The 26,610-nt window shown below is 38.0% G+C and overlaps 1 protein-coding gene across 4 annotated transcripts in view; it reads left to right on the forward strand.

Annotated features, from left to right (window-relative positions):
- Nucleotides 1-26,610, forward strand: part of ZRANB1 (zinc finger RANBP2-type containing 1) — a 69,280-nt gene that overhangs the window by 18,372 nt on the left and 24,298 nt on the right. Inside the window, exons 2-4 of one of the 4 annotated variants that reach the window (XM_068548732.1) lie at nt 3,642-3,770; nt 5,084-5,934; nt 25,012-25,199. In XM_068548732.1, coding sequence (XP_068404833.1) covers nt 3,730-3,770; nt 5,084-5,934; nt 25,012-25,199 — 1,080 coding nt within the window. In that variant the 5' untranslated portion in view covers nt 3,642-3,729. Of the gene's footprint in view, nt 1-3,641; nt 3,771-5,083; nt 5,935-20,894; nt 21,017-25,011; nt 25,200-26,610 lie in introns of those variants that run through there. The other 3 variants (XM_068548735.1, XM_068548734.1, XM_068548733.1) reach the window with 3 other exon arrangements.

Below are 26,610 nucleotides of genomic sequence, written 5' to 3' on the forward strand. Positions count from 1 at the left end.
AAGTCTGAGTTTCTATGCTGGGTGCAGTAGTATTAGTGGTGTCCTTAATGGAAACTGGAGAGAGAAGTCAGGCTAGGGGTTTGTTGTGAGAGGAAGATAAGAGGATTTTAATATAGGATGTGACAAGATATTGGAGCCTGGAAATGAGGTGAGATTTGTAGATATAGAGGGTTCACCAGTGCTTCTAGTTTTAGCTCTTTTTTTTAAAAAAATAAATTCATTTATTTATTTTTGGCTGCTTTGGGTCTTTGTTGCTGCACGTGGACTTTCTCTAGTTGCAGCGAGCGGGGGCTACTCTTCATTGCGGTGCGCGGGCTTCTCATTGCGGTGGCTTCTCTCGTTGCGAAGCACGGGCTCCAGGCGCGTGGGCTTCAGTAGTTGTGGTGCGTGGGCTCTATCTAGAGCGCAGGCTCAGTAGTTGTGGCGCACGGGCCTAGTTGCTCCGCAGCATATGGGATCTTCCCAGACCAGGACTCGAACCCGTGTCCCCTGCATTGGCAGGCAGATTCTTAACCACTGTACCACTAGGGAAGCCCCGCTTCTAGTTTTAGCTTTCGTCTTTATTCCCCTAAAATGCTTTCTGAGCATTTTTAAATTTCCAGAGATTTATGTTAATATTTATATCAACAATTTATATTAATAAATTAATATTTATATTACTAAATATAGACAATATTAATAAAGCTAATATAAAACCGAAAGACTGTCAGTCCTTCCTTTGGATAACTGCTCATCATTTGACACTAACTGGCAACTGAACTTCTCTCAGTTTGTTTCTCAAGGAGTTTGTGCTTGGTGAGGATCATTTCACTTCTCTAGTTCTCTCTCTCAGAGGATTTTAGTGGGTGGTTGGGGGAATTTGTAGTGTAGCTACAATTTTGAGTAATTGACTTCAGAATAGGTATATTTATTCTACATTGTTTAGTAATGCTTCACAAATATGGTCTAATTAATTCACTACTAAGCATGACAGTATAAAAAGTGTTCAGTTATGAGCCCCTTCCTTTCCCTAGCCATTAAGCCATACATCATAATGCTCATGCTTTTATTATTGTTTGAACTGGGAAGTATATAATCAAAAGCAGTTATGAATTTAATACTAGAAAATGGTTGCTATACTTGGAGACATTATTCAGTCTGTCTACAGGTAGAGGTTGATGTATAAATAGATTCATGGACTCTTTGGTCCACAAGATGGGAACTGCTGGTACTGCATTTGAACCAAGGAATATTTGGGTTTTTTTGTTTTTTTTGTTTTTTGTTTTTATTTTGAACATATTTTATGGTTTCTTCTACATGGCTTTTTTTTTTTTTTTTTTTTGGCTGTGTTGGGTCTTTGTTTCTGTGCGAGGGCTTTCTCTAGTTGCGGCAAGTGGGGGCCACTCTTCATCGCGGTGCGCGGGCCTGTCACTGTCGCGGCCTCTCTTGTTGAAGAGCACAAGCTCCAGACACGCAGGCTCAGTAGTTGTGGCTCACGGGCCCAGTTGCTCCGCGGCATGTGGGATCTTCCCAGACCAGGGCTCGAACCCGTGTCCCCTGCATTGGCAGGCAGATTCTCAACCACTGTGCCACCAGGGAAGCCCGGAATATTTGGTTTAAGAGTAGCACTTGTGTCTGGCTCTGCTTAAAGAGGATCCATATTATACAGATTTTATTGTTACTTTGTGTACCGATTAATTGAAGTATGATTCACTGGCTAGAATTTGGAAATCTGTATTTTATGCAGAAGTAGACTTGTAAATTAAATTTACTTGGGTATATGAGTATATGTTAACTTGAAAGATACTTAGTAATTGTTTTATTTCCATGCACAGTATTAACTCTTAGAGCTGTTTGCTATTAAAAATTATTTCATGTTCTTTTTGACATCTGGTAGAAAAAGTGTACTCAGTGTTAATTTCACCTCAATAATGCAAAATCATATAGTTGAACTGATGTTATCTTTACTCTTCCATTCCATTTACTGTTACCACAGGTACAGATGACTCTTTCAGATAACCCTCTCCAATGAATTTTAGCTTTTGGTTATGAAAAAACAGTATTCTTAAAACAACGTCTTAATTCCCCATAGAGTTGGTACCGTGTACATCATTATCTAATATAATGCACTTATCTTAAAACTCTTTTTTAATTTTTTGGCCGCACCATGCAGCATGTGTGATCTTAGTTCCCCTACCAGGGATCGAACCCGTGCCCCCTGCATTGGAAACGCATGGTCTTAACCACTGGACCGCCAGGGAAGTCCCAAAACTCTTGAGCTTGGTTTTGGTATTGCTTAGTTACCTGAATTTTGGGGAGGGGTAGGCTATTTACCAGGCATATATGACAATGATTATTTTTTAATGACAGGTTTGCTTTTTGTCAGACATGGACATTTAAGTATGTTATGCTGGCACATTAATTCCATGAAGATTAGTTAATGTAAGGCCACAAACTATTTAGTTGAGCCTACATCAAAGTAAGACTTAACAAAGCAAGCATGAATTTTTGACTGTGAATTTTTTTTTAAAGGAAATCCCTGTGGGAGTGCTGTTTCTTTTTTCTTTTTTTTTTAAATTAATTTATTTATTTATGGCTGTGTTGGGTCTTCGTTTCTGTGTGAGGGCTTTCTCTAGTTGTGGCAAGCGGGGGCCACTCTTCATCGCGGTGCGCGGGCCTCTTACTGTCGCGATGTCTCTTGTTGCGGAGCACAGGCTCCAGACGCGCAGGCTCAGTAGTTGTGGCTCACGGGCCCAGTTGCTCCGCGGCATGTGGGATCTTCCCAGATCAGAGCTCGAACCCGTGTCCCCTGCATTAGCAGGCAGATTCTCAACCACTGCGCCACCAGGGAAGCCCTGAATGTGAATATTTTAAATGAAATACTGAAATTACTTACAGCCTTGGATATGTTCATTATGTCATTTGTTTTTGTCATGATAAGTTTCTGCTTGCTCATTTTAGTTTCCAGTAGCATGAGCAAGTAATTTATTTATATTTCATTCCTGAGAAACCAAAGGAAGAAACTGCCTAATGAATATGAAAGTTGCAATTAAATCTCAATTGTCCATTTAATGGTTGCTTTTATGATTATAGTCTTTGCCCTTCAACACACTTTCGGATTGCTGTCAAATGGTGTTTAATCAGTATGTACAAACTAAAGTGAAAAATCTAAGCAGATAAATATAAATTACCTGGGTTAGAGAAAAATAAAGTTGCTGAAGGAGAAAAAGACTTCAAAGTTAAATATAAGCTATATTTTTTTGCTTTTTCTATTTACTTGGTTTATGCCTCCTTTCCCCCTTCAATAATAACAAGTAATTCAGTAGGAGTTAACTTATTAGGACTACGAATTTAAGATTAATGGTAATAATCGTGCACACACACATATGTTTAAAGTTTTAGGGGAAAATATCTTTCCTATGTCTGATTTGACTGACCAAGCCAATCAGCTGATTTTATTGCTGTGTTAAATTAAAATTCTGAATATAGTAGTCCATTATTAAAATAAATGAGTAGGATTAAAATAGGGAATTTATTAAAATAAAGCCTTTAAAAAAAATACTTTTGGATAAAGTAACAGGCTTCAAGTGAAATTCAGTTTTGGTCTCCTTTACAGGAATAGCTACTCACAGTCATACAGAACCACTTATCATGTTTTGCAGTATCTCCTGAGGAAGTCAGAATCTGAGCCAGCATGACGACTGAATCTTGTCTTTGGTCTGATTTATAAGCTGTACTTTTATTCTGACCATGTTCAAGGTGGAGGCTATAGCATGGAAACTAAAATCTTAGTAAGTGTGATTTTTATTTTAGCTATTAAATAGTAGCCGCTCTTACAGTGAATTTGTCCTCTTAACAAAGTTTACACTATGAAAGGGGTGAGGACTTGGCAAGCAGGGACATAATACTACGCTTATAAAGTGAAAGATTTTGCTTTCCAGGTTCAGGAAAAATCCCTGAGAAAGAGAAGGAGAAGCTTCTATTACTCTGCCTAGAATTTCTTTCACTTTTCTGGTTACAAATAGGTGGCAGGATGATACTGATTTAGTTGAGAAGGGATTTAAGAAAATGGAGAGGCTGGCTTTAGTGGCCAGTGTCTAAATTCAAGCCATTTAAAAAAATTATTATTACATTTGCTGTGCAAGTTGCTTCATTTATAAATTAGTTGTCATTAAATAATAGTCTTCATTGTATTGCAGTGTTAGGAAACCCAGTGTAGAATCCTAGGAGCCTTTTAAATAGTTAATATGTTTTTAATATGAATTGAATTTTGAGTATATTTTAAATATTGAATATTTTGAGTATAAATATTCAAAATTATATTGGAGCGATTATGCTAGTTATCTCAAGGATGTTTCATCAGTTGATTGTCCCAACTATAGGTGATGTGCAGTTTTTATTTTCTGCACTCTAGACAGAACAAGATTTTGAGGATATAGGCTATCAAGGAACTTTATCTCTGTTTCACAGTGTTACTTTGTTAATTGTAAGGATTACTACTTAACATCTTTCTTTTCTACCTGTGTTTATTAAGAGCAGTGGATAATTAGCACATTTAGGCTGCTTTTTTCCCTTAGCAAGAATGATAGAATTGACTGTTTGATTTTCTGAATTCTTTAGTGAATCAAACATTGTGGTACTGTACCTAGATAGCATAATAATCTATGTTGCTCATAATTTGAGAATGGTTATGTGTTTAAGATACTTGGTTTGTGTTCTCTCCCTTCCCTTTGAATCTTTTAACTATTGGTTATTTTTCTAAATTGATGGTGATGACCTGGCTGAGATTAAACATTTCTGTTAGAGGATTCCTGATTTAACCTCATTCCCTCTTAGAATAAACCTCCCTTTATCTTCTGCCTTTTCTCTTGCATTCCAAAGTACAGTTTCATTAAATCCCCAGGTTTAAGATTTTTCTTTGGGAACTTATGTCCAGTATCTCTCTGGAAATTTTAAGAAAAGGTAGTTGAGTGTGACGTGTTACATGCATCTTTTGAGAAATTGAGGTTTTATAAGTTGAAGGGTACTTTTATATTTTGGGCATGTTTTCAGGGGTGGGATTATGTAGTTACTGTTTTAATAACCATGTCCTAATTATTTATAGCTTCCTGCCTGACATAACTCACTTCAAGAAGTGCACAATGTCAGAACGTGGAATTAAGTGGGCTTGTGAATACTGTACGTATGAAAACTGGCCATCTGCAATCAAGTGTACTATGTGTCGTGCCCAAAGACCTAGTGGAACAATTATTACAGAAGATCCATTTAAAAGTGGTTCAAGTGATGTCGGTAGGGATTGGGATCCTTCTGGCACCGAAGGAGGAAGTAGTCCTTTGATATGTCCAGACTCTAGTGCAAGACCAAGGGTTAAGTCTTCGTACAGCATGGAAAATGCAAATAAATGGTCATGCCACATGTGCACATATTTGAACTGGCCAAGAGCAATCAGATGCACTCAGTGTTTATCCCAGCGTAGGACCAGGAGTCCCACAGAATCTCCTCAATCCTCAGGATCTGGCTCAAGACCAGTTGCTTTTTCTGTTGACCCTTGCGAGGAATACAATGATAGAAATAAACTGAACACAAGGACCCAGCATTGGACTTGTTCTATTTGCACATATGAAAACTGGGCCAAGGCTAAAAAATGTGTTGTTTGCGATCATCCCAGACCTAATAATATTGAAGCAATCGAGTTGGCAGAGACAGAAGAGGCTTCTTCAATAATAAATGAGCAAGACAGAGCTCGATGGAGAGGAAGCTGTAGCAGTGGCAACAGCCAAAGAAGATCACCGCCAACTACGAAACGGGACTCTGAGATGAAAATGGATTTTCAGAGGATTGAGTTGGCTGGTGCTGTTGGCAGCAAGGAGGAACTTGAAGTGGACTTCAAAAAGCTAAAGCAAATTAAAAACAGGATGAAGAAGACTGATTGGCTCTTCCTCAATGCTTGTGTGGGTAAGTTTCTTCATTTTTTGAATGGGATGGGAAAAGGTATTAAAAATGACATGAAAGATATAAGGAAGGTCAGTATTATTTAGCATTTAGTTCATTCAGCATGATAACTATACTCCCAGTATGCATGCATAAGAATCTCTGTATTTGTGATCTTGTCATAATGTTGTCTTAAATTGCCTCCCATTTCATTGTGCATGTGTCTTTCCAACATTAGAGAGAAAAACTTTTAAGTTATAGCAAAGATTTTTACATATTAGTAGTAAACCGTATACCTGGAGTTTAAAACTGCTACTCTATTTATTGTAACAAGATGTGACTGAGGAGCACCAGCTGCTGCTTCAGAGTGTTTGTAAACAGTGTGAGCATCTTGTGATGATAGAAGCTTTAGTCAGATGTTAAAAATATCACAAAAATGTGTGACTCCCAAGAAGTTGAACAAACCTAATATTGACCTTGAAAATACTGATGTTAATTTACCATGAATGTCATGTAGTGAATATTTGCAAACTTTATGGAACTGATTTCACGTGGCCAGCTGATTCCATAGTTCAAATTATGATTTGTGTGTTTTGTGTTTTAGTGCTTTCCTAAGGAAATTTTGGATATTGGTCTCAGTCTCTGGCTCAGAGCTGTTCAGGGACAGAGACGTGTTGAGAGAGTAAGGTTTCCTCCAGTTATTGACCTTGTGAGTTAATTATTCGTGATGTACTTCACAAAAGCAGTTGCTTGACTCCTCTGTATTTTTTTCCCTCCCTCTCTCTTTTTTTTGAATCGGTTAGCTATTTGAATTATGTGATTTAAATTATTTGGATGGGGTGCTTACTTTGACATTTAAGTTTTGTAAAGAAAATTTTGAGTAACTACTAAAGTTAAATCTTGTGTGGAACAATAGTTAAGCCTTCAACATGGCTTAGCTGTATATATATATTTTTTCAGTACTAATTTCTTTTGTTTATCACCCTGAATATAGCCCCAAGAATATGGAATACATAACTATATGAATCTGCAAGTCCTAAGAGTAGATTTCAAGAAATCTCAGTTTTTTTATATTAGTTTTGTCCTGGCCAAAAAAAAAAAAAAAAAGTCCCAGCAAATGAGCCCTTCTGAACACCAAACACAGCAGGCACTTAGTAACTGTTAGCTCCAGTGTTCTCCTGTCCTGAGGACGAGGGAAGAAAGCACACTGAGCTGTCTTCAGCCATCTGTGCTGTCCCATTACATCCCATTGATTTTTTTCTCTCCCCAAATTGAGGTACCACAGATGGTGTGAATGTCTTTTTTTTTTGTTTTTAAACCAGGAGCTACAAAAGGATTTTATTTATTATGAATTTTTAAAAATTGAGGTCCAATTCACATAACATAAAATTCATCATTTTGAAAATGAACAATTCAGTGGCATTTAGTGTATCCACGGTGTTGTACAACCACCACCTCTGTCTAGTTCTGAAACATTTTCATCACCCCAGAGGAAACCCTATACCCATTTAAACAGTTACTCCACATCTTCTCCTCCTCCAAGTCCTTGGTAATCACCAGTCTGCTTTCTGTTTCAGTGGATATACCTATTCTGAATGTTCCATATAAATGGAATCTTACATTGTGTGATCTTTTGTATCTAGGTGTGATTGTCCTTTAGTTACCTGTATGCCTTTTGGAACACTCTTAAAATTATTTTTGCAGGCAGTAGCGTACTATGTAGATGCCAACTACAAGCTGGTGTTATAGTACATGTAAACTTATAGATGGTAATGAGCTACACTGCAGTGATTTTTAACCTCTTTTGGGGTCACTGTTTCTTCAAGTTAGTGGATCTTATGATAAGAACTCTTGCTTTGAAATATTTTCTCCCCTTGACACACACGTTAGACCAATCAATATATCTTTGCCTTTATGGCTATTATTTCTTGTCTTTGTGACTATTGTGTCTTCTTGGTGCTGCCTTTCTTTCTTTCCATATATCTACTTCTTTTGGTTAACCATCCTTGTACCTCTTTGCATTCTTACAGCTGAACAAAAACTTCTCCCAGTAGGACCAATATTAAATTTGGTCTTATTTCATTTATAAAACAGTTTCTTTGTCATTAAATCCGCATTCCCACATACTCCAGAGTTTCTAGGTTCTTAGGGCCAAGGGTTGATTGTAATTGGTTCTTGGTAATGTGGATTCTGTCTTTTCTATCAGCAAATATTTTTGACTATTCACTGCATAATATGGTTCTCAAATATTGTAGAAAGATTATGGCTCTGTCTTTATTGGGTAGTCATATCCTGATTTGTAAATATCCTTGAAATATGTTAAAAACTTTTAGTTGTTTATATTGTGTTGGGTTAACGGAAGTCCACAAGTATTGAAAATTAATCATTTTTTTTTGGTTTTTTGGCCACACTGTGTGGCATGCGGGATCTTAGTTCCCCGATCAGGGATTGAACCCGCGCCCCCTGCAGTGGCAGGCGGAGGTCTTAACCACTGGACCTCTGGGGAAGTCCCCGAAAATTATTCTTTACTTCTCCCTTGCTACCTGTCTTATGCTCTCCAGATTTCATTAGATATGGTGTATTATGGTTTATCGATGTTAGGCATTTAAGAAAACCATCTTAGTGTTTGCTCTGGCAGCACATATACTTAAAAAATCATCTCCAAAGTACATACACTAAGTATAAAATGTATACTGTGCATAAAATTTATACTAAGTATAAAATGTGAGACTTTCCCATTTGAAATTGAAATAAAAAAATCTCAACCTCAGCTTTGTACCTGGTAAAATGGGAATGAGGAAGATTCAGTATTGAGAAGGGTAAAGCTAAAGCTTCCGCAGTATTAAGGAAGTATCTTTTACATAACTGTTGGGTATAAGTTTCACATAGGTCACTTTATCTTACGTGATGAGAGGACGTTGGGGACGTCCAACGTTTTACTGGTGCCAAAACCTGACACCAGTAAAAATGGAATCTGGGAGTGGGAGTGAATTGGTAACGGCAGAGGTGTGAATTTAAATGTGCTGTTGTCTCTGGAGTGTCTGCAGTTTGGTGCCAGGTTATTTTCTGGGAGGTCATGTCAGTGCTAATCATGGTCTGCCTTTCCCACTGGACAGATGATAATGTCTCTAGAGATAAGGCAGCACTACCTAACATACCGTTTTAGTTCTGCTGTTGCATTGAATCAGTTGCCCTTTAGAAGAACATTTAAATTTATGACCCCAAGTTGATCCCTTGAAAAGATACAGGGTCAGATAAGGATCTCAAATTAAATCTGTATAATAACTTTTGTATGCCTGAACCCTGGACTCTGATATCCAGCGGCCACCTATCCAACATCTTCTCTTGAATATGTAATATTTCAAACGCATTTCAAACTCAGTGAGGCCAAAAAACTGAACTGGTCTCTCAAATCTATTCTCTCACTCCCCGCATCTCAGTTGATGGCAAGTTCATCGTTTTATTTGCTGTGTCCAGAGCCTTGGTCATCCTTGGTTTTCTTCTTTTTCTCTTATACTCCATTCTCACTGGCTTTGTCTTCAAAATATACCCAGAATCTGGCCACCTCTCACCACACTGGTCCAAGCCATGATCCCCTCTCGGTCCGTGTCCTCCTTTACAAACTGTTCTCTGAACAGGAGCTACTCTTCTAAAACTTTGCTTAGAACCCTCCAGTGATTCTTCCTGTGTTGCTGAGAGTAAAAGCCAATTTTACAGGCTCTCTCTGCTCTCTGTCCCACACCTGCTTTCCCCACTTTTATACAAACACACGTTTCCCTCTAACCTTATCCATTACTCTCAACCTCGCTCATTCACTCCTGCCCTCTAGCCACCTTTCTTGTCTGCAAATAAGCCTCAAGCTTTGTACTTGCTCTTTCCTCTGCCCGGATTGCTTTCTCTAGATTGCAGAATTAGCTAATTTACTTCTTTCAGGTGTTTTCTCACATGTCACCTTCTCTGTCAGGCCTCAAATTTCAGCCCTGTCCTGTCCTCTCTTCCCCCAACTTTAATTTTCTTCACAACACTTGTTACCTCCTAATACACTTATTAGAAGTCACCTTATTTGTCTCTCTCTTGCTTAGAACTTAAGCTTTCTGAAGGCCAGGAATTTTGTCTGTTTTGTTCACAGCTGTTTGCTAGTACCTACAACATTGCCTGATACGTAGCAGACATTGAAATTTTTGTTAATCAGTGAATAAACATTTGTGGAAACTGGAATTTGGACAAATAGACAAATAGACCTTCCAAAGACAAATAAACCTTTTTGCTTTTCTCCTAAATTTCTTGATTCTTTGCCTTCTTCCTAGCTTTCTGTACTTTTCACCTTACAGATTACCTGGAGCTCAACCCACTGGGAGCCAACTTGGCCTCTTCCTGTCAGGTGAAGACAGAGCAAGTAGGTCCCATAGGGTTTTATTGGAAAGAGTAGAGAGACCTCAGTTTATCACTAGGCAGTCTGTGGATATGAAGAGTCTAAAGTCAGATTTCTTTATATTTAATTTCTCCGTCTTCCTGATGAATATTTGATAACTTGATGAATATATAAGGAAAAAAATCGTAATGTTTTCTATACGTAGAGTCCTAAATCAAATAAAGTTTTTACTTGAAAAGTTTTTATTCAGTTGTCATTGGACGTGTTGCTTCCTATTTGGCATTTTGCCTTAAATAGCTGCATCTTTCTTCCATTTAGCTTGTCTAGTGATCCTGCTAACAAAGATGGGAAGGGTTTGAGATTGGGGGGCAGCGGGAGGGAGTGCTGTTGAAGGCGTAGGGGGAAAAGAATCATGCTCATATAACAAGTACATGTTGAAACTGGAATTTTTATGCTGAAATGTTCAGTTTGCCCCATGGCTGTGGCATTATAGAGAACATATGAATTAGTAACATCTCCATTGCTCCCAAGCTTTGGGGCGGGGGGGCCCACAGTATGTACTGGTGTACCCTATTGAGAATCACTGACTTACGAGCTTAACCGGAATCTCATTATCAAGGAGCACGTTGAAATGGAGTCATGAGGATTGTAGTCGTATTACTGAGCAAGATTTTGATGTGTCTAAAAATTTATATGATTCTTAAAACGTAGGCAGTACATTAGAATTAACTTTTTCTTGCAAATGGTCTCCAAAAATAGTTATATTTGATCTAATGTTTCCCCCTTTCTCATAACTGTTGAAAATTAATATTTGTGGCAGTTGTTTTCTGTATTGATGCCAATTGTATTTTGGCCCCCTTACTGGAAAGCTGTATACAGTGTTATGTATAGGTGTCCACTCCAGAGTGTCAGATGTAACTGTAGAAATATCTAAAACTTGCATGGTGTTAAACATGTCAGAAAGTATTGATATTTGTTTATTTGGTTTCATTAACACTTTTTTCATTTTAACCAAAATTAGCAATGTATAGGCTTACTACATTTTAAAATGTTCTTTTCAATTTACTTTGATATTGGTATTAAAAATCATGTATATGGATGGTTTTTCTCAGGAAGTAAATTTTTAAGGTTGTATTAGTAGTATTTTTCTTCCTCTGGTGAAAAGGGTTCCCAGGCCCAGTTCCAGCGTGTGTGTGTGTGTGTGTGTGTGTGTGTGTGTGTGTGTGTGCGCTTCCTTATACCAATAGGCAATTTGCAGACACCAGCAGGGTGTCCGAGAATTCAGCTCAATTCTGACACTGTCTACCTGGAGGTAGAATCAGATTCCACAGGTGAAGGGCTCAGCCCCACAAGACCTCCCTCCACTTCAGATGCTAGTCACAAGCCCAGGTTGTTAACCTGTACTTCTGACCAATTGTCTATAAATCAGAGGTTCCCATGACCCCCCGCCTTGGGTTTGATTAATTTGCTGGAACGCCCCACGTAACTCAGAGAAACAGTTTACTTACTAGGTTACTGGTTTATTATAAAAGGGTATGATAAAGGATACAGATGAACATCTAGATGGAAGAGATGTATAGAGGGCAAGGTTTGGAGAAAGGGCATGGAGCTTCCATGATGCTCTTTCCAAGTGTCACTCTCCTCAGATCTCTGTGTGTTCACCAGCCTGAAAGCTCTCCAGACCCTTTCCTTTTGGGGTTTTATGGAGGCCTCATTACATAGGCATCGTTGATTAAATCATTGGTCACTGGCGATCTCTGGCCTCTCTCCCCTCTCTGGAGGTCAGGGTGGCATAGTGGGTGGGACTGAAAGTCCCAACCCTCTAATCCCCTGGCAACCAGCTCCCACCCTGGGGGTGGGATCCAAAAGTCACCTTCCCTGAAGTGTTTTCAGGAGCTGAGGACCAGAGACCAGATACTATCCCACTACTTTTATCACTCAGGAAATTCTAAGGGTTTTGGGAAGCTGTGAGCCAGGAATTGTGGATGAAGATCAAATATATGTACTTGGTCATCTGAATGATGATTTTTCCTATAAATCACAATATTGCATCTAAAAAAATCTGTTGCAGTGTGTAATCTTCTACGATGACTTTTTAAATTCCTAGTTTTGAGATACAGTGTCTGGTCAAATGAAAGGAGTGTTGTGCACTAACCCAAACAAAATCAAATTAACTTCAATGGAAGAAAAAGTCGTAGAAGGTTAGTTTTTGAGAGAAAGTAGTACTGTGTACTGGAATGATAATAAGTTGATTTATACCAAGAAAACTACCACATCAAAACAAAACAGAAAAGGAAATTCTTGACATAAGACATAATGGTGATTTTGTCCATTTATTCAGATATCTTTGTGGCTGACTTTTTAACTTTAAAGGTAACTCAGGGCATATAAGTTATTGTAAAGAAAAAATTAGAAGAAACTTGTTTTCTAGTTCAGTAAGTACTCCTTTAGCCTTAAAAATTATTAATTTGCTCCACAGAGGTATTTTATTGATGACTTGTCTGAAAACACAAAACATTAGGTATCTTGAAAAATACAATACTAATGATGAGGTAGTGTCCAAATTTGTATTTTTTACTTGCCCAGTACTTGACTTCCTTATAGGCGCTTCTCCCCACCCGCTTTGGGTTTTCTCTGATTTACATGACTGATTTAAATAGTGTGACAGGCAGAATATTGCACTCCGGCCCCCCAAAATGTCTAAATCCTAATCCCCAGAACCTATGAATATGTTACTTTACTTGGCAAAAGGGATTCTGCAGATGTAATTAAGGGCCTTGAGATGGAGAGATTATCCCAGATTATCCAGGTGGGCCCAGTGTAATATGGGTCCTTAATCGGCAAAGGAGAGAGATGGGAGAATGAGATGTGACGGTGGAAAAGCAGAGGTTTTAGTGATGCGGGGGCCCTTAGCTAAGGAATGTGGGCAGCCTCTAGAAGCTGGAAAAGGCAAAACTCCCTTAGAGCCTCCCTGTGGAGTGCACCTTGATTTTAGCCCAGTGAGACCCATGTGGAACTTCTGACCTCTCCCAAATTTTAAGATAAAAAATTTGTATTGTTTTAAGTCACTAAATTTGTAGTAATTTGTTTGAAGCAGCAATAGGAAATTAATACAAATAACATTTAAAAAAATTACAAATAGCATCTTAATTTGACAATTTCAGAAAAATTTAACTTAACCTTCACTGGTTCTATGACAAAACAAGAGTCATTGTTTTGTTATTTTACACAACGGGAGAAGCTGAGGCACAGAGGCTTACTGACTCAGTGTGATGTAGCCATGTTGTTCTCCTTTTCTAGACAAAGGTGGTATATAGGTGTGTATGTAAGTAAAAACTCACTTCTTTGTGTCTCTAGGCTTACATTACATTCATAGCAGTAATGGCCACCAAACGTATGTGTGTGTGTCGGGAGGGAAGGCGGGAGGGGTGGGGCAGGTTCGCAAACCAAGCTATTCTCAGATTCTCCAGACACCAGCAGGGCATTTTACAAGTTAACTCAGTTCTGCCTCTACCTGGAAGTAGCATCAGATCCCACAGGTTAAGGGCTCAGTCCCACAGTACTGCCTCCCTTCCTCCCTACCCGCTTCAGATTCCAGTTGCTAGTCCAGGTTGTCACCTGTGTGTCTGATGGTAGGCTATAAATCGTAGGTTCCCACAGTCACCTCCTTGGGTTCAAATAATTTGGTGGAACAGCTTTCAGAACCCGGGAAAACATTTTACTCACTAGATTACTGGTTTATTATAAAAGGATATGACCCAGGAACAGCCAGGTGGAAGAGGTGCATAGGGCAAGCTTTCCGTGTCCTCTCTTGGCCACTACTCTCGCAGCACCTCCACATGTTCACCAACCTGGAAGCTCTCCAAACCCCATATCAGGGATTTTTATGGGGGCAAGATGGATTAAACCATTGGACATTGGTGATTGTTTGAACCTCAAGCCCCTCTCCCCTCCCAGGAGGTGAGGGTGGTGTGGGGCTGAAAGTTACAACCTTCTAATCACTGGGTTTGTTCCCCTGGTAACCAGCCTCCATCCTTAGGGGCTTTCCAGAAGTTACCTCATTAACATAAACTCAGAGGTGCTTGAAGGGGGCTTGCTATATGAGCAACAAAAGACTCCTATTTATTTCATCTTTATCATTCTGGAGCTATTTAGGAACTGAGAACAAAACTAAATATTATAACAAAAGACACCCTTATGGCTCTTATATAGGAAATTACAAGGGTTTTAGGAGGTATGTGCCAGGAACAGTAGATGAAGACCATATATTTTTTATCCACAGTGGTTTTTCTTGCTTGATATGGTTGCAAGGAATACTGTTACTGGAACTTTTGAATGATGTTTGATGCCCATGAATATTAATGTTTTCAGTCCTTTTTTCCAAGTCAACTAAATAAGTAAGCCTATGTGAAGTTGATTGCTGTGTCCCAAGGTAATCTTCACTTGCTAATAATTCTCATCATTCCATAGCGAAGCCACATTATTTGGGCTTGATTTTTAGTATGGCATTTCTCTAGTATTTGTTCTGTTTGCTTTACTTGTGTTTGCTTATACTTGGTATACCTTAGCTGTTTGGACAATATTTTCCATCTTCAGAATTTTTCCTGCCCTGTAGAATTGCTTCATTTTAAGTTATGGTTGTATGCTGGGCCATTTTGTTTGATTATGAATTTGATTTTATATTGATACCAGACTGTTCTACTAAAAGATACTCCTATTTAATGTCCCTTTTCCCTTCATATATTGCTTTACATATGAATGAATGTGGAGCCTGAAAAAAAGTCTTCTTAGTCTTTGACATTGAAAACCATCGCACTTTTTAAAAACATTAAAAAAAAAAAATGGTTTGAGTTAAAATATTCTATTAAAAGCTTTTAATAGAATCCAAAATATATGTGGACTCCTGCAGCAAATCTTTGGCACTGCATCCATAAAAGGAAAATAAGCTGCTAGAATGCTGGTGATGCCTTGTATGTCCTTGGTTAACTTTGTGTGATACTCTTACATGGGATGTGTGCGTGTAGCTATAAACACTGCGGTGCCTTTTCACTCCATACACATTCTTGGTTGTTAATCTCCTTCCTGTCCAAGGTAGTTGATATTACAGGTAATAGAATTATTTTTAGCACTGTGAAAGGAGCGTTATCTTCAGCTAGTTCTATCTTGTTTTCAAGTTTCAAAGGATTTCCTCTTGTGCTTTTGGAACTCTGGATTTTAAAATAACATTTTATGTCATGGTTTTTAAGTGAATTGTGGGAATTCTCAGCAATGTAAGATTCTAATCTGTAGAGAATACACACACATTTTATTCCCCCTGGCCAGTTTAGTCTGGCTTTTCAAAGTGCTTCCTGACATCTGGGATATGAAAGAAGCTTCCAGGAATGAGTGTGTCAAGGCAAATGGATAGCAGTGGCAGAAATAGAGCCCCTGCAGTATCCTTCTGGTTGCCTTTAGTCTGCCTGAGACATAATTCCTGGCTTTTAGAAATGATTGATTACACAGGCCTGCCAACTAATAATGTGCCTCCTAATGCTGAGAAAGGGAATCTGTCTGGTGAGTCTCGATTGTATGATAGTGACATTTGAATATGCATCATTGATTGAGTAAAGGCTTTCATTTTTTAAAAGCACTATATTAAATGAACACATTGAATTATGAAATCCAAAAGTATCGTTTAAATATTAAGTATAAAAAGATGTATTTAGACTCCAGAGACCTTTACTGTTTACCATAAAATAACTTTAATTTTAAACATTAATTAAAGTAAACTATGCACAGGGTTATAAAAATCAAGCAGTTACAGAAAGTTTATAAAGAAAAGCAAGTTTCTTTTTCTTCCCTCCACCTTCAGTCCTTATCTGTGGAGGTAACCAGGCTGTTCCCCATCAGCCTTTCATTCTGAGAAATTTCAAAAACAGTAGAGAAGTTACAAATATAACACATTGAACACCAAATGCTTTTGACCTAGATTTTCCGATTGTTAGTACTTTGCCACATTTGTGAGCTCTGTTTGTCTTTCTGTAGGAGTTTTTCCTGAACTATTTGAGAGTTAGCTACAGATGTCATGACATTTTGCCCCTAAATATTTCAGCATTGTATGTTTTAAAAACACATTTTCCCTACATATTCACACAATATAATTATCCAGAAACTCTAATATTTGAGGTCCATATTCAATTTCACCAGTAGTTTCACTAATAGCTATTGCTCGAACCCCATTCAATCAAGGATTATCTGTTTTATTTAGTTGTTTTATCTGTTTAATCTCTTTTAATCTAAATAGTGCCTCAGGTGGGTTTTGTTTTTTTTTTCTGTTTACTCTTCATGTCATTAACATTTTCAGAGGCCAGGCCATTCATTTTACAGAATAAGTCTCAATTTAGATGTGATTAGACGAAATTTAAACATTTACTTTTTCGTGCGAGGGAGGAGCACTACATAGGTGATATTTGAAGCAGGACCTCTAATATCTCTGAGTAATGTCCTTTTATCATTTTTTCCTTTTAAAAAATTAATTGTAGTAAAGCATACATGACAAAATTTGACATCTTAACTGCTTTTAAATGTACAGTTCAGTGGCTTTGGTACATTCACATTGTTGTGTAACCATCAATAACAACCATCTGTGTGCAGAACTTTTTCCACCTTGCAAAACTGAAACTGTATACAGTAACAGTAACACCCCAGTCCCCCTTTCCCAGCTCCTGGCAACCACCATTCTTTTTTCTGTCTCTGTGAATCTGACTACTCTGGGTACCTCATATAAGTGGAATCATACGGTGGTGTTTGTCCTTTTGTGACCGGCTTATTTATTTCATTTAGTGTAATGTCTTCAAGGTTTATCCATGTTGTAACTGTCAGAATTTCCTTCCTTTTAAGTGTGAATAATGTTCCATTTTATTTATATGCCACATTTTGTTTACCCATTCATCTGTTGATGGACACAGCAGTATTTCTTGTTTTATCAAATTTGGCATTATATACTGACTTCCTATAACAGTATATAAGGGTTTAATTCATTTTTAAATAATAAAAACAGAGCATACTCATCGCAGAGTATGTCAGAGGTAAGAAAAGCTATGAAAAAATATAGTTTATAATATCACTAGAGATCTCATATTTGTATTTTCAGTTTTTTAATATTTTTATGTAACTGAAATAATGTACATTCTTTTTGTTGTTGAATTTTACATTTTGAAGTAGTTAAAATATTTTCATCTTTAAAAAAATGAATGTGTAATACGACTTCGAGTTGCTGTACTTTAAGTTAACATAGCCCTTATTAATGACCTTTGGGTTTTTTGAAAATGTTTTATTCTGATAGTGTTTTGATGAACAAAATTGTCAGCATTTCTAATGATTTTCTTAGGTTCCCAGAAATGGGGTAACAGGATCAAATGATGGAAACGTGTCAAAGGTATTTTGTGCATGTTGGTAAATTGCTGCCTGGAAGGACTGTACTGATTATATTCTCATTATCAGTGTAAGAGAGTACCTGTGTAGCTGTATCTTTGCTGATGTTTGTTATTAAGGGAGGCAAGCTATCTCATTTAATTAGTCATTTGTATTTTTTTCTGTGAATTGTTGATTTATGTCTTTTGTCCATTTTCCTTTGTGATTTTATCAAGTTGTATCAAGTCTATATGAATATAAATAATGTATATATTACAGATATATACCAGACATACTTGTTGCACATTTTCTTTACCTTTTTTTTGTGGGGAGAGTTATAACATTTTATCTTTGTTTTTCACAGTTTTTTGGATTGAACTAAGGATTAAAATATTTTTTACAGATAATTTCCGTTAATATGATTTATTAAATAAATTCTTTCCCCATTGATTTGGATGGTTCTGTCATACATAAAATGATTCTGCTTCATTTGTTTTGAGGCTCTTTATTATGATTTTTTTTTTTATACCAGTATCACACTTTTGCTTAAACAATTATGGGTTTATTAGATATCTTAAAAATCTCAAAAGGCAAATGTCCAACCTGCTCCACCCTCCACTTGCTTTTCAGAATTGTCTTCATTTTCACCTTTTATTTGTTTGTTCGTCCATTCATTTATGCATTCAGACGATCATTGAGTGTGCTTCCAAGCCCGGGGAAGAAGTCAGGGCTCTCAGTGAGCTTGTGGTCCAGTGAAGAGGTAATTTAACAGGTCAGTAATAGTGTGATAAGTTCAGGAGAGGAAGTATAGGGTGTTAGAGGAGGAGTATGCACCCTAATCGCATTTGGACATTTGGAGAGGGCTTTCAGGAAGAAGTGACATCTAAGCCAAAACCTTAGAAGAGGGAAAAGAGTACTTCTGTCAGAGGGAATTGCATTTGTTAAGACTCCAGAGGCAAGAGAGCATGGCCCATCCGTTCAACTGAAAGAAGTCTACAGGGCTGGAGTATAGAATGGGAGCTGTGAGAAATAGCTGCAGGGTAATGCTGGACTTTTCAAGGCCTGTTAATCTGGTTGAAGATTTTAGCTCTTAATGTAAGGGCAGTGGTAAACATTTGGAAGGAGACTGCCTTAATCTGATTTGTGGTTTGGGAAGCTCACTCTGGTCATAGCCTAGAGGCTAGATTGGGAGGGGGCAGCAGTAGAGGCAAGCAGACCTTTTAAGGAGGAAATTATAGCAATCCAGGTGAGAAAGAGTGTGGCCTTGACCTAAGGTGCAGGCAGTGGAAAATGGGGTAAGGGGGATGTATTTGAGAGAGACTTTAAAAAGGTAGGATGGATAAAACTTGGAAGAATTGATATTGGGGCTGAGGGGAGAGTTGAGAAAGATACCCAGGTTTTTTGTTTGGACACTTGGGTTGGATAGCAGTATCATTTTTTCCTAAACGAAGAAAACAGGAAGATCAGTTTTAGACATGCCATAGTGAGGATTCTGATGGGTTGTTGGATATATGGGCCTGAAACTCTTTGGGGAAACATCTGCCACTCGGTGGTAGATCCATAGTTTTATGTGGATAGTTGTGGGGCCATGAGCATTAACGGAAGCTGTGGAACCTTCTCTTGCAGTAGCGAATTATAGGGACTTTCTTGTTTTGTGCTTCTACTTGGGAACCACATCAAGATGCGCTAACTTTTAAATATCTCTTCCAATTTGATGATTCTCTGTCTTAATTCTATCAGTATTTTTGGCTAGAAGAAGAGTTATATGGACATAATCTGAATAGTATAAAGTTATGTTATGAGAGGTTTTCTTTTTATCTGTCCGTCCCTTTTAAAATGCTTATTTACCCTCTAATTTTCTCACTGGTAAAAGAGAGTGGCTAGACTATTCAGTTCCTCTTAGAAGGCCAATCTAAAATAGCATAATTCTAAAAGTCTAATATTTGGTTTCAAATTTGGCCAGGATAACTTGACAGATGAAATTTTTACCTGAAGTCAAAAACTTTTGGGACTTGGTTTCAGTGCAGAATGTGGTTTTGACATACACTATTTTATTTGACCAGAACCTCAGATTTTAAGAACTTTAATATCCCTTCAGTTGACTTTTTGGGAATATCTTAAGTAACCTTTCTGATTGTAACTCACATTCATCTTTAACCCATTAACACTGGTCCTCATCTCTGATCACCTTCCCAAAGATAACTTTGTGACATGTTCCTTCATATCCTTCCATTGTGCTTTTAGCAGTAATTCTTCCTGCATGGCAAGATCTTCTTTCTTATGAAGGTACTCTATCAATTCAGGTATTTTTTTTTGATGACTTTGGGGATTTATATTTTCACAGCAGTTTGGTTGTTAACAATCTGATCAAAGATTTAAGGAGGTAAGAGCACCACAGTATAAGCTACATTTGGCGTAGTTTGTCATGGTTAATAATAGAACATTTAAAGGCCTTATTTAGAGATTATTTTGACTTCCCTATCATTTGAGTTTTTAATTTTTCTGAAGAGGATATTTTCAGGAGTTCCCTGGTGGCCTAGTGGTTAGGATTCTGGGCTTCCACTGCTTTCAGTGCCCGGTTGGGGAACTGAGATCCTGCAAGCCGCATGGTGTGGCAATCAATCAGTCAATCAATAAATGTTTTCATAATGGAGTAAGTTTATTGAATGAATTGAATAGAAACCCATCGTGATAAAGTATAGATTAGATTAAGAATTTATTTCCGGTTTGTGATTCTCATCTCTTGGTTTTTTTGAAAAGATTATTGTTCAATAGCACTATTCTAGGAATAGAAATGGTAGATTTTAACTTGTTGCCTTTGGTTATTATGTAAAAAATGCATCTGGGAGGTGATTTGTTTGGTCTGCTCAAACTATTTTTGGGATTGCCATAGCTTGTGTCTGTCTACTTAAGATACGTTTAAAAATATTGAGGTCATTTTATTTGAGAAGAAGGTCATGTTTGAGTATTGAAAGAGATTGCTGTGTCTGTCTAAGCCAAGTTTGTCTTTGAACTGTAGCCAAATGGTTAGGAGTATGAAGAAAAAGTATAACTGGGTGGTATAGTTTCCTTTTTAATATGCAAAGACAGTTAAGTGAATTAAACTCTGAGTGGAGGAAAACTACCCAGACCTCGTAGCCACCCACATCTGCATCTTTCTACTGACCATGGTAAAGGACATTCTGAACATTACCACTTAAAACTAACTTTTCTCTTTAAGGGCTCCTGAAATTGTGCCAGCTGACTCCAAGTCCACCCTGACCCCACAGCATAAACCATGCTGTGATGTCACAGCTACCATAGAACTCCAGGGTAGTGTTGAGCTGGCCCATGTGGGCTCAGGTAAGTCCTGGCTTTTTTTTTACCATTTGGCATTCTTTTCAAAGTTAGTTACCATTATGGTTTTATGTCAAAGGAAACAAGGCAAAACTTTGAAAACGGTGCCATATATGGGGGAAAAAATAAGTCTGTTTTCTACCCATCTATGAGCCAGCTCCATATTCTAACCAACGGAGTTCCATAGTAGCTGTGAAGTGTCCCCAGGGAGTTGTGACCCGGGACTTCAGAATATGTTAAATCCTACTCCTGGCCCAGCCTACAGAACAATATGAGCTTTTTGTTTCTTCTTAATTTCACTTACTCTCAGATCTTTATGTTTTTAAAAGTATATTAACTTTCCTTTATCTGTAATTATGCACCACCACTTAGCTAGTTGTGTGTTTCACTCACTCAATTCTGAATGTACATTGATCCTGCAGGTTAGTTTTATAAAGTTAACCTTCCTAGAGTGCCTTCAGCTGTCTTTTTAATTTGCCTTCCTAACACGGAAGAGGAAGGGACAGAACATGTAATATTTAACGTTCGTTAAATTTTCAAAACAACATGTTAAGAGAAAGATGCTTTAGTTACTCTTGGAGGTGGTGTGATATGTCAGTAACCTAGAAAGCATGTGTACGTCACCTCTTTCTCTCCTGCTGGAACTTTCCCGCTTTTTCCTGATCTTTGTTACATTAAGTGAGGTTTTACCACTTAGGTTTATTTGCTGTATTTTCCTCCCTGTCAACTCTTTTACGTTTTGTCTGCTTTCCGTTTTATTCCGTAATCTTAAAAGGTGGTAAAAATGTAATGTTATGGGAAGAACTCAAAGACATTTTCTAAGTTGTTTTGCATATAATCTGATGCTTCTCCCCCACCCCCCAAGTAGAAAACACGTGGTAGCTAAAACTCAAATTATCTCAGTATAGGCCACATCCTTTAGGCACCATGTTTACAGTGAAAGCCCATCTGTGAAGAAACTTTAATCACTGGCTCCTCTTGAGCAGTGTGCAATAGAGATACAACAAAAACTAGGACAGTTCATTGACATTCTCATGAAATTTGATTTGTAATAAATTTACTCATCTTTGTAGCCAAAAACTCACCAGTTAACTGAAACTGCGAGCTCTTAATTATGGTTAATGAAAAGAATGGAATTATATATTCCCAAACATTAGACAATAAAATAGTTGTCTTTTAAATATTATTTTGTCCCTATACTTAAATTTGTGTTTTTCATGTCCTGGGAAGTTTGGAGGTTTTTTATGCTGTGATGAATAGAGAACAGAATCCCTATTCTGTTCACCCTCATTTTCTGCCCTCCGGTGTATATTCCATGCTAGGGGGCGGCAGGATTCCCTATTTGCAGTTTAGTGCAGAGCTTGTGGTCAGGGGAAATAATTGTTTTTGATGTCTTGGATTAGGCCAAATAGAAGTCCAGTTTGTGTGTGTATATGTCAGCTTTATTGAGGTATAATTCACGTACCATGCAGTTCATCATTTGAAGTTCTGTTTTTATTAAAAAGCATTTAGTTTGAAGGCAGACTGTAAATCATAATTCCAAAGCACAGTTGCTGACTTTGTTGTGCTGTTTGGTCTGTACCCCTCCCCACCTTCGACTAGCTAATTAGTTTCTAATTACAGAAATCCTTCAGAAACATTAGAGAGACAATGAATTCTTAAGCAAGTATTTCTGAGATGAGATTCTTTCAGACATCAGCTATTGGATGAGTTAGCTAAAAATAGTGAAGACAGTGATTTAGAAGATCTCCCCTTCCTCCAACCAAAAGAACAAAGTTAGTTGACGTTTACCTTTAGACTACTTCATCTTTGTCTTTGGGAAACAAAAGAATATATGTGTGTATTTACACACACACACGCATATACATACACTGTGCAGGTCTTCCTCTTTATCTTTTCAGGTAAATTGATCAGACTTTTTGGTCCTTGTGTTGCTTTTGGAAGTGCCTAGAACATTTCTTACATCATACAAAGAAATTTTATAAATATATATCTTTAGGTTGAAGCTAAAAACTGTAAAAGGTGTGGTGATACTGCACACACCTAGAAATAGTTACTAATAGCTTTGATAGAACTGGAGTGAACAGTAGTTGCCTTCGTAAGGAAATATATACACACAAAAGGAAATGGAGGTAGGGCATGTTCAGTTTGAAAAAAACATACGGCATTAAGTTATTCAAAAAGTTATGAGCTCTACTAGATTATTCTCATCTGTTCATTAAAACAAGCATTTGTGTGTCTGTTCTTCAGGTTTGCCCTTTTGAGAAGGTTCACCTCCCCTTATCTCATGCCAACTATATTACATTTTAGCCTTGATGATTTCTCCAGGGCACTAAGCCTTGTAAGGGTGTGTTGAAGTCCTTTATGTATTGCAGTGGGGGGCTACAGCTGTCCTCAGGTGTTTATAATGAGGAATGTATTAACCTCCGTTGCTGTGAAAATAAAAATTTCTATAAGGTATTCTCATTTGAAATCATGGATTGTTAACCTGAAAAAATATATGTTTCAAGGGGAGGGGGTCATTTTTCTGGTGAGAGGATCTAGTTTTGCAGAAGGGATCTTGATCCCAGAGTTGGAAAACTTGGAAGCTGGCTATTTATGGCTCACAAATGCGATGAAGGACTGTTTTGAGTATAGGAATCGTGTTACTGTCTTTATGTTTCTCACGGTGCCTAGTACATTGCCTTATGTGTCATGGCCATTCGGTGAATGTGGAAATTATCATTTTAAAGCTTTGTTATTTTTAATAGCAGGGGAACTTGTTGCACTGTACCAATCTGTAATACCCTAAGGAATAAGTCTTATTTATCTAATTCCTAATTCAAGATAGCAGGTTAAAAGGCTTTTTTTAAAATACCCTAAGAATATTTCTAGCTGGTAGTAGCATTTTATGTAACAAATTTTTCTTGATGAAATTTAGGAAACAAAGTTATTTAGTCCTGCAGTCTCGTGTGTGTGTGTGTGTGTGTGTGTGTGTTTAATACTATTTGTGGTAAATTTGAAGCTAACCTACACCTTCACTTTTTGCCAAGGCTATTTATTATCCATAGATGTACTGTACTGCTTAGTAAATAGGATTTTTGTCATTACCTAACATTAATTTGTGTTAAGAATAATAACATGGTTCAGTGGGAATGGAAAGTTCTTTATAGATTTGGAAAAATTGATACTTCTTTTTTATCTCTACTCCCCACCTGGTTTATAGTGTTTTATTTTAGCCTGTTTCTGTTCAAAATCATCTAGCTCAAGTTTTAACTGTATTAATAATTCTTAATGGGTGTAAGGAAGACTTGGCTATGAGAAATTCTGAAATCAAAATATTGCTAACTTTTACTTACATTAAAAATGTTTTTGACTGCTCTAAATTGTCTCCAAGCTAACAAAACAGTAGTGTGGAAGGCTCAGCGTTTGTTTTGATCCAGCTTTAAAAATGCAGCCTAGGGAATTCCCTGGCAGTCCAGTGGTTAGGATTTGGTGCTTTCACTGCTGTGGGCCTGGGTTTGATCCCTGGTCGGGGAACTGAGATCCCGCAAAGCTGCCTGGTGCGCCAAAAAAAAAAAAAAAAAAAAAAAAAAAAAAAGATAGGCAGAATAAAGGGCAAAAGCAGCCCAACACCAACGGGAAGCACATCCCTGTCTCCTTGGTTTCTGCAGAGCCAGGACCAGAACAGGAACTTAGTGTCTTTTGTGAAGTCTAGTTACTCACACTAGATTGTTGATCTTTGATCCAATTAATATATTCTAATAATTTCTCTAAACATTACCAGAGCATGGAACCAGCACTAATGTGATGGTAAGTGCCTAACTAGGCAGTTCTAGTTCTGGAAGGAAATGAAAGGGAAAGGAATACACTGTAATTTTCCTTATATTCTATAGCACATTTAAATGATGCCCCGGGATCCAGGAAGCACAGAGAATCAGAGTTTAGAGTGAATGCTACAGGTTTATGCTTTTGGAAGAAAAATAAAATTGAACTTTTTTCTGTCTTGATGCTTGTTTTAGGGGTTGTAGAAGGTGATTTAGCTGCTATAGAAGCATACAAATCATCAGGAGGGGACATTGCCCGTCAGCTCACTGCAGATGAAGTGCGCTTGCTGAACCGTCCTTCTGCTTTCGATGTTGGCTATACTCTGGTACATCTGGCTATACGTTTTCAGAGGCAGGATATGCTAGCAATATTGCTTACAGAGGTGAGTGTGGCATTTTGATTAAACATTCTTTTATATGAAGGAAATGTGTTCTTTAGTTTTCATTTTTGATGTTATAATGTTTCTCAGTTCTTAAATGTTTTAGATTCAATCTTCTATCCTCTTTTAAAAATGACATTAAACTTAGACTTCAACAGAAGTAAATAATTTTTAAGGATATGTGTTTTTAAAACAGGACATTTTGCTACAATATTTGAGTCATATGTTTGATTTAAAAAAAACTGGGATGTATCTGTCATTCATTCAACTAACATTTATTGAGTACCTACTATGTGCCAGGCACTGTGCATAAAAGGGGTATAATTGTGAAGACATTGGCTCTTCCTTCAATGAATCTCCAGGTACAGTTATTCTGTAGAGAGTGCAGGTTTTTTTTTTTTTTTCAAAAAAAATTTCTTTCTTTCTTTCTTTCCTTCTTTCTCTCTCCCTCTCTGCCTCTCTCCCTCTCTCCCTCTCCCTCTCCCTCTCCCTCCCTCCCTCGGGTCTTTGTTGCTGTGCGCGGGCTTTCTCTAGTTGTGGTGAGTGGGGACTACTCTTCGTTGAGGTGCGCGGGCTTCTCATTGCTGTGGCTTCTGTTGTTGCGGAGCACGGACTCTAGGTGCGTGGGCTTCAGTAGTTGTGGCACACAGGCTCAGTAGTTGTGGCTTGCGGGCTCTAGAGCGTAGGCTCAGTAGTTGTGGCACACGGGCTTAGTTGCTCTGCGGTATGAAGGATCTTCCCGGACCAGGGCTCGAACCCGTGTCCCCTGGATTGGCAGGCAGATTCTTAACCACCACGCCACCAGGGAAATCCCCAGAGTGCAGTTTCAGAGATGTAAATGCCAGGTGCTGTGGAGAGTGCTTGAGAAGGTGTTTTGAGGTATCTTACCTTCTTACCTGTAACAGGTAACATTTTAGCTGAGATGTGAAGGAGTAGGAGGAATTAGCCTCAAACAGTAGGTGGAGAGAAGGGAGTTGAGGAAACATTTTATTCAGAGGCGAGGGCGGTGGTATTTGTGGCGAATTTGGAACTTGCAGGTAGCTCAGCAGGGTTGTGATGGCGAAGGGGAAGTGAGAGAGGCAAGTAGGGGACGCAGTGTGAAGGATCTTCTAGGCCAAAGAATTTGAAAATTATTCTGAGGGCAGAATAAGGCTTTAAAAAGGGTTAGGTAGAGGGGCTGGGGAGTGACAAGATCAGAGTGTGTTTTGGCTGCTCACTTTAGAGAGGGGCAAGCCTGGTTAGCAGGACACTGCAGTGATGCTGGCAGGAACTCTGCTGGGACAGTAGTGGCAACAGAAAAGGAAAGAAGTGGGCTGGTTTGAGAGAGATGCTGGTGATGTAGGCAGAACTAAGTGGATAGATTGGCCATGGGGAGTAACGGTGAGTTAAGGGTCAGAGTTGGTTCTGGGGTTTC

This window comes from Eschrichtius robustus, chromosome 7 (genome assembly GCF_028021215.1).
Source record: "Eschrichtius robustus isolate mEscRob2 chromosome 7, mEscRob2.pri, whole genome shotgun sequence".
NCBI lineage: Eukaryota > Metazoa > Chordata > Mammalia > Artiodactyla > Eschrichtiidae > Eschrichtius > Eschrichtius robustus.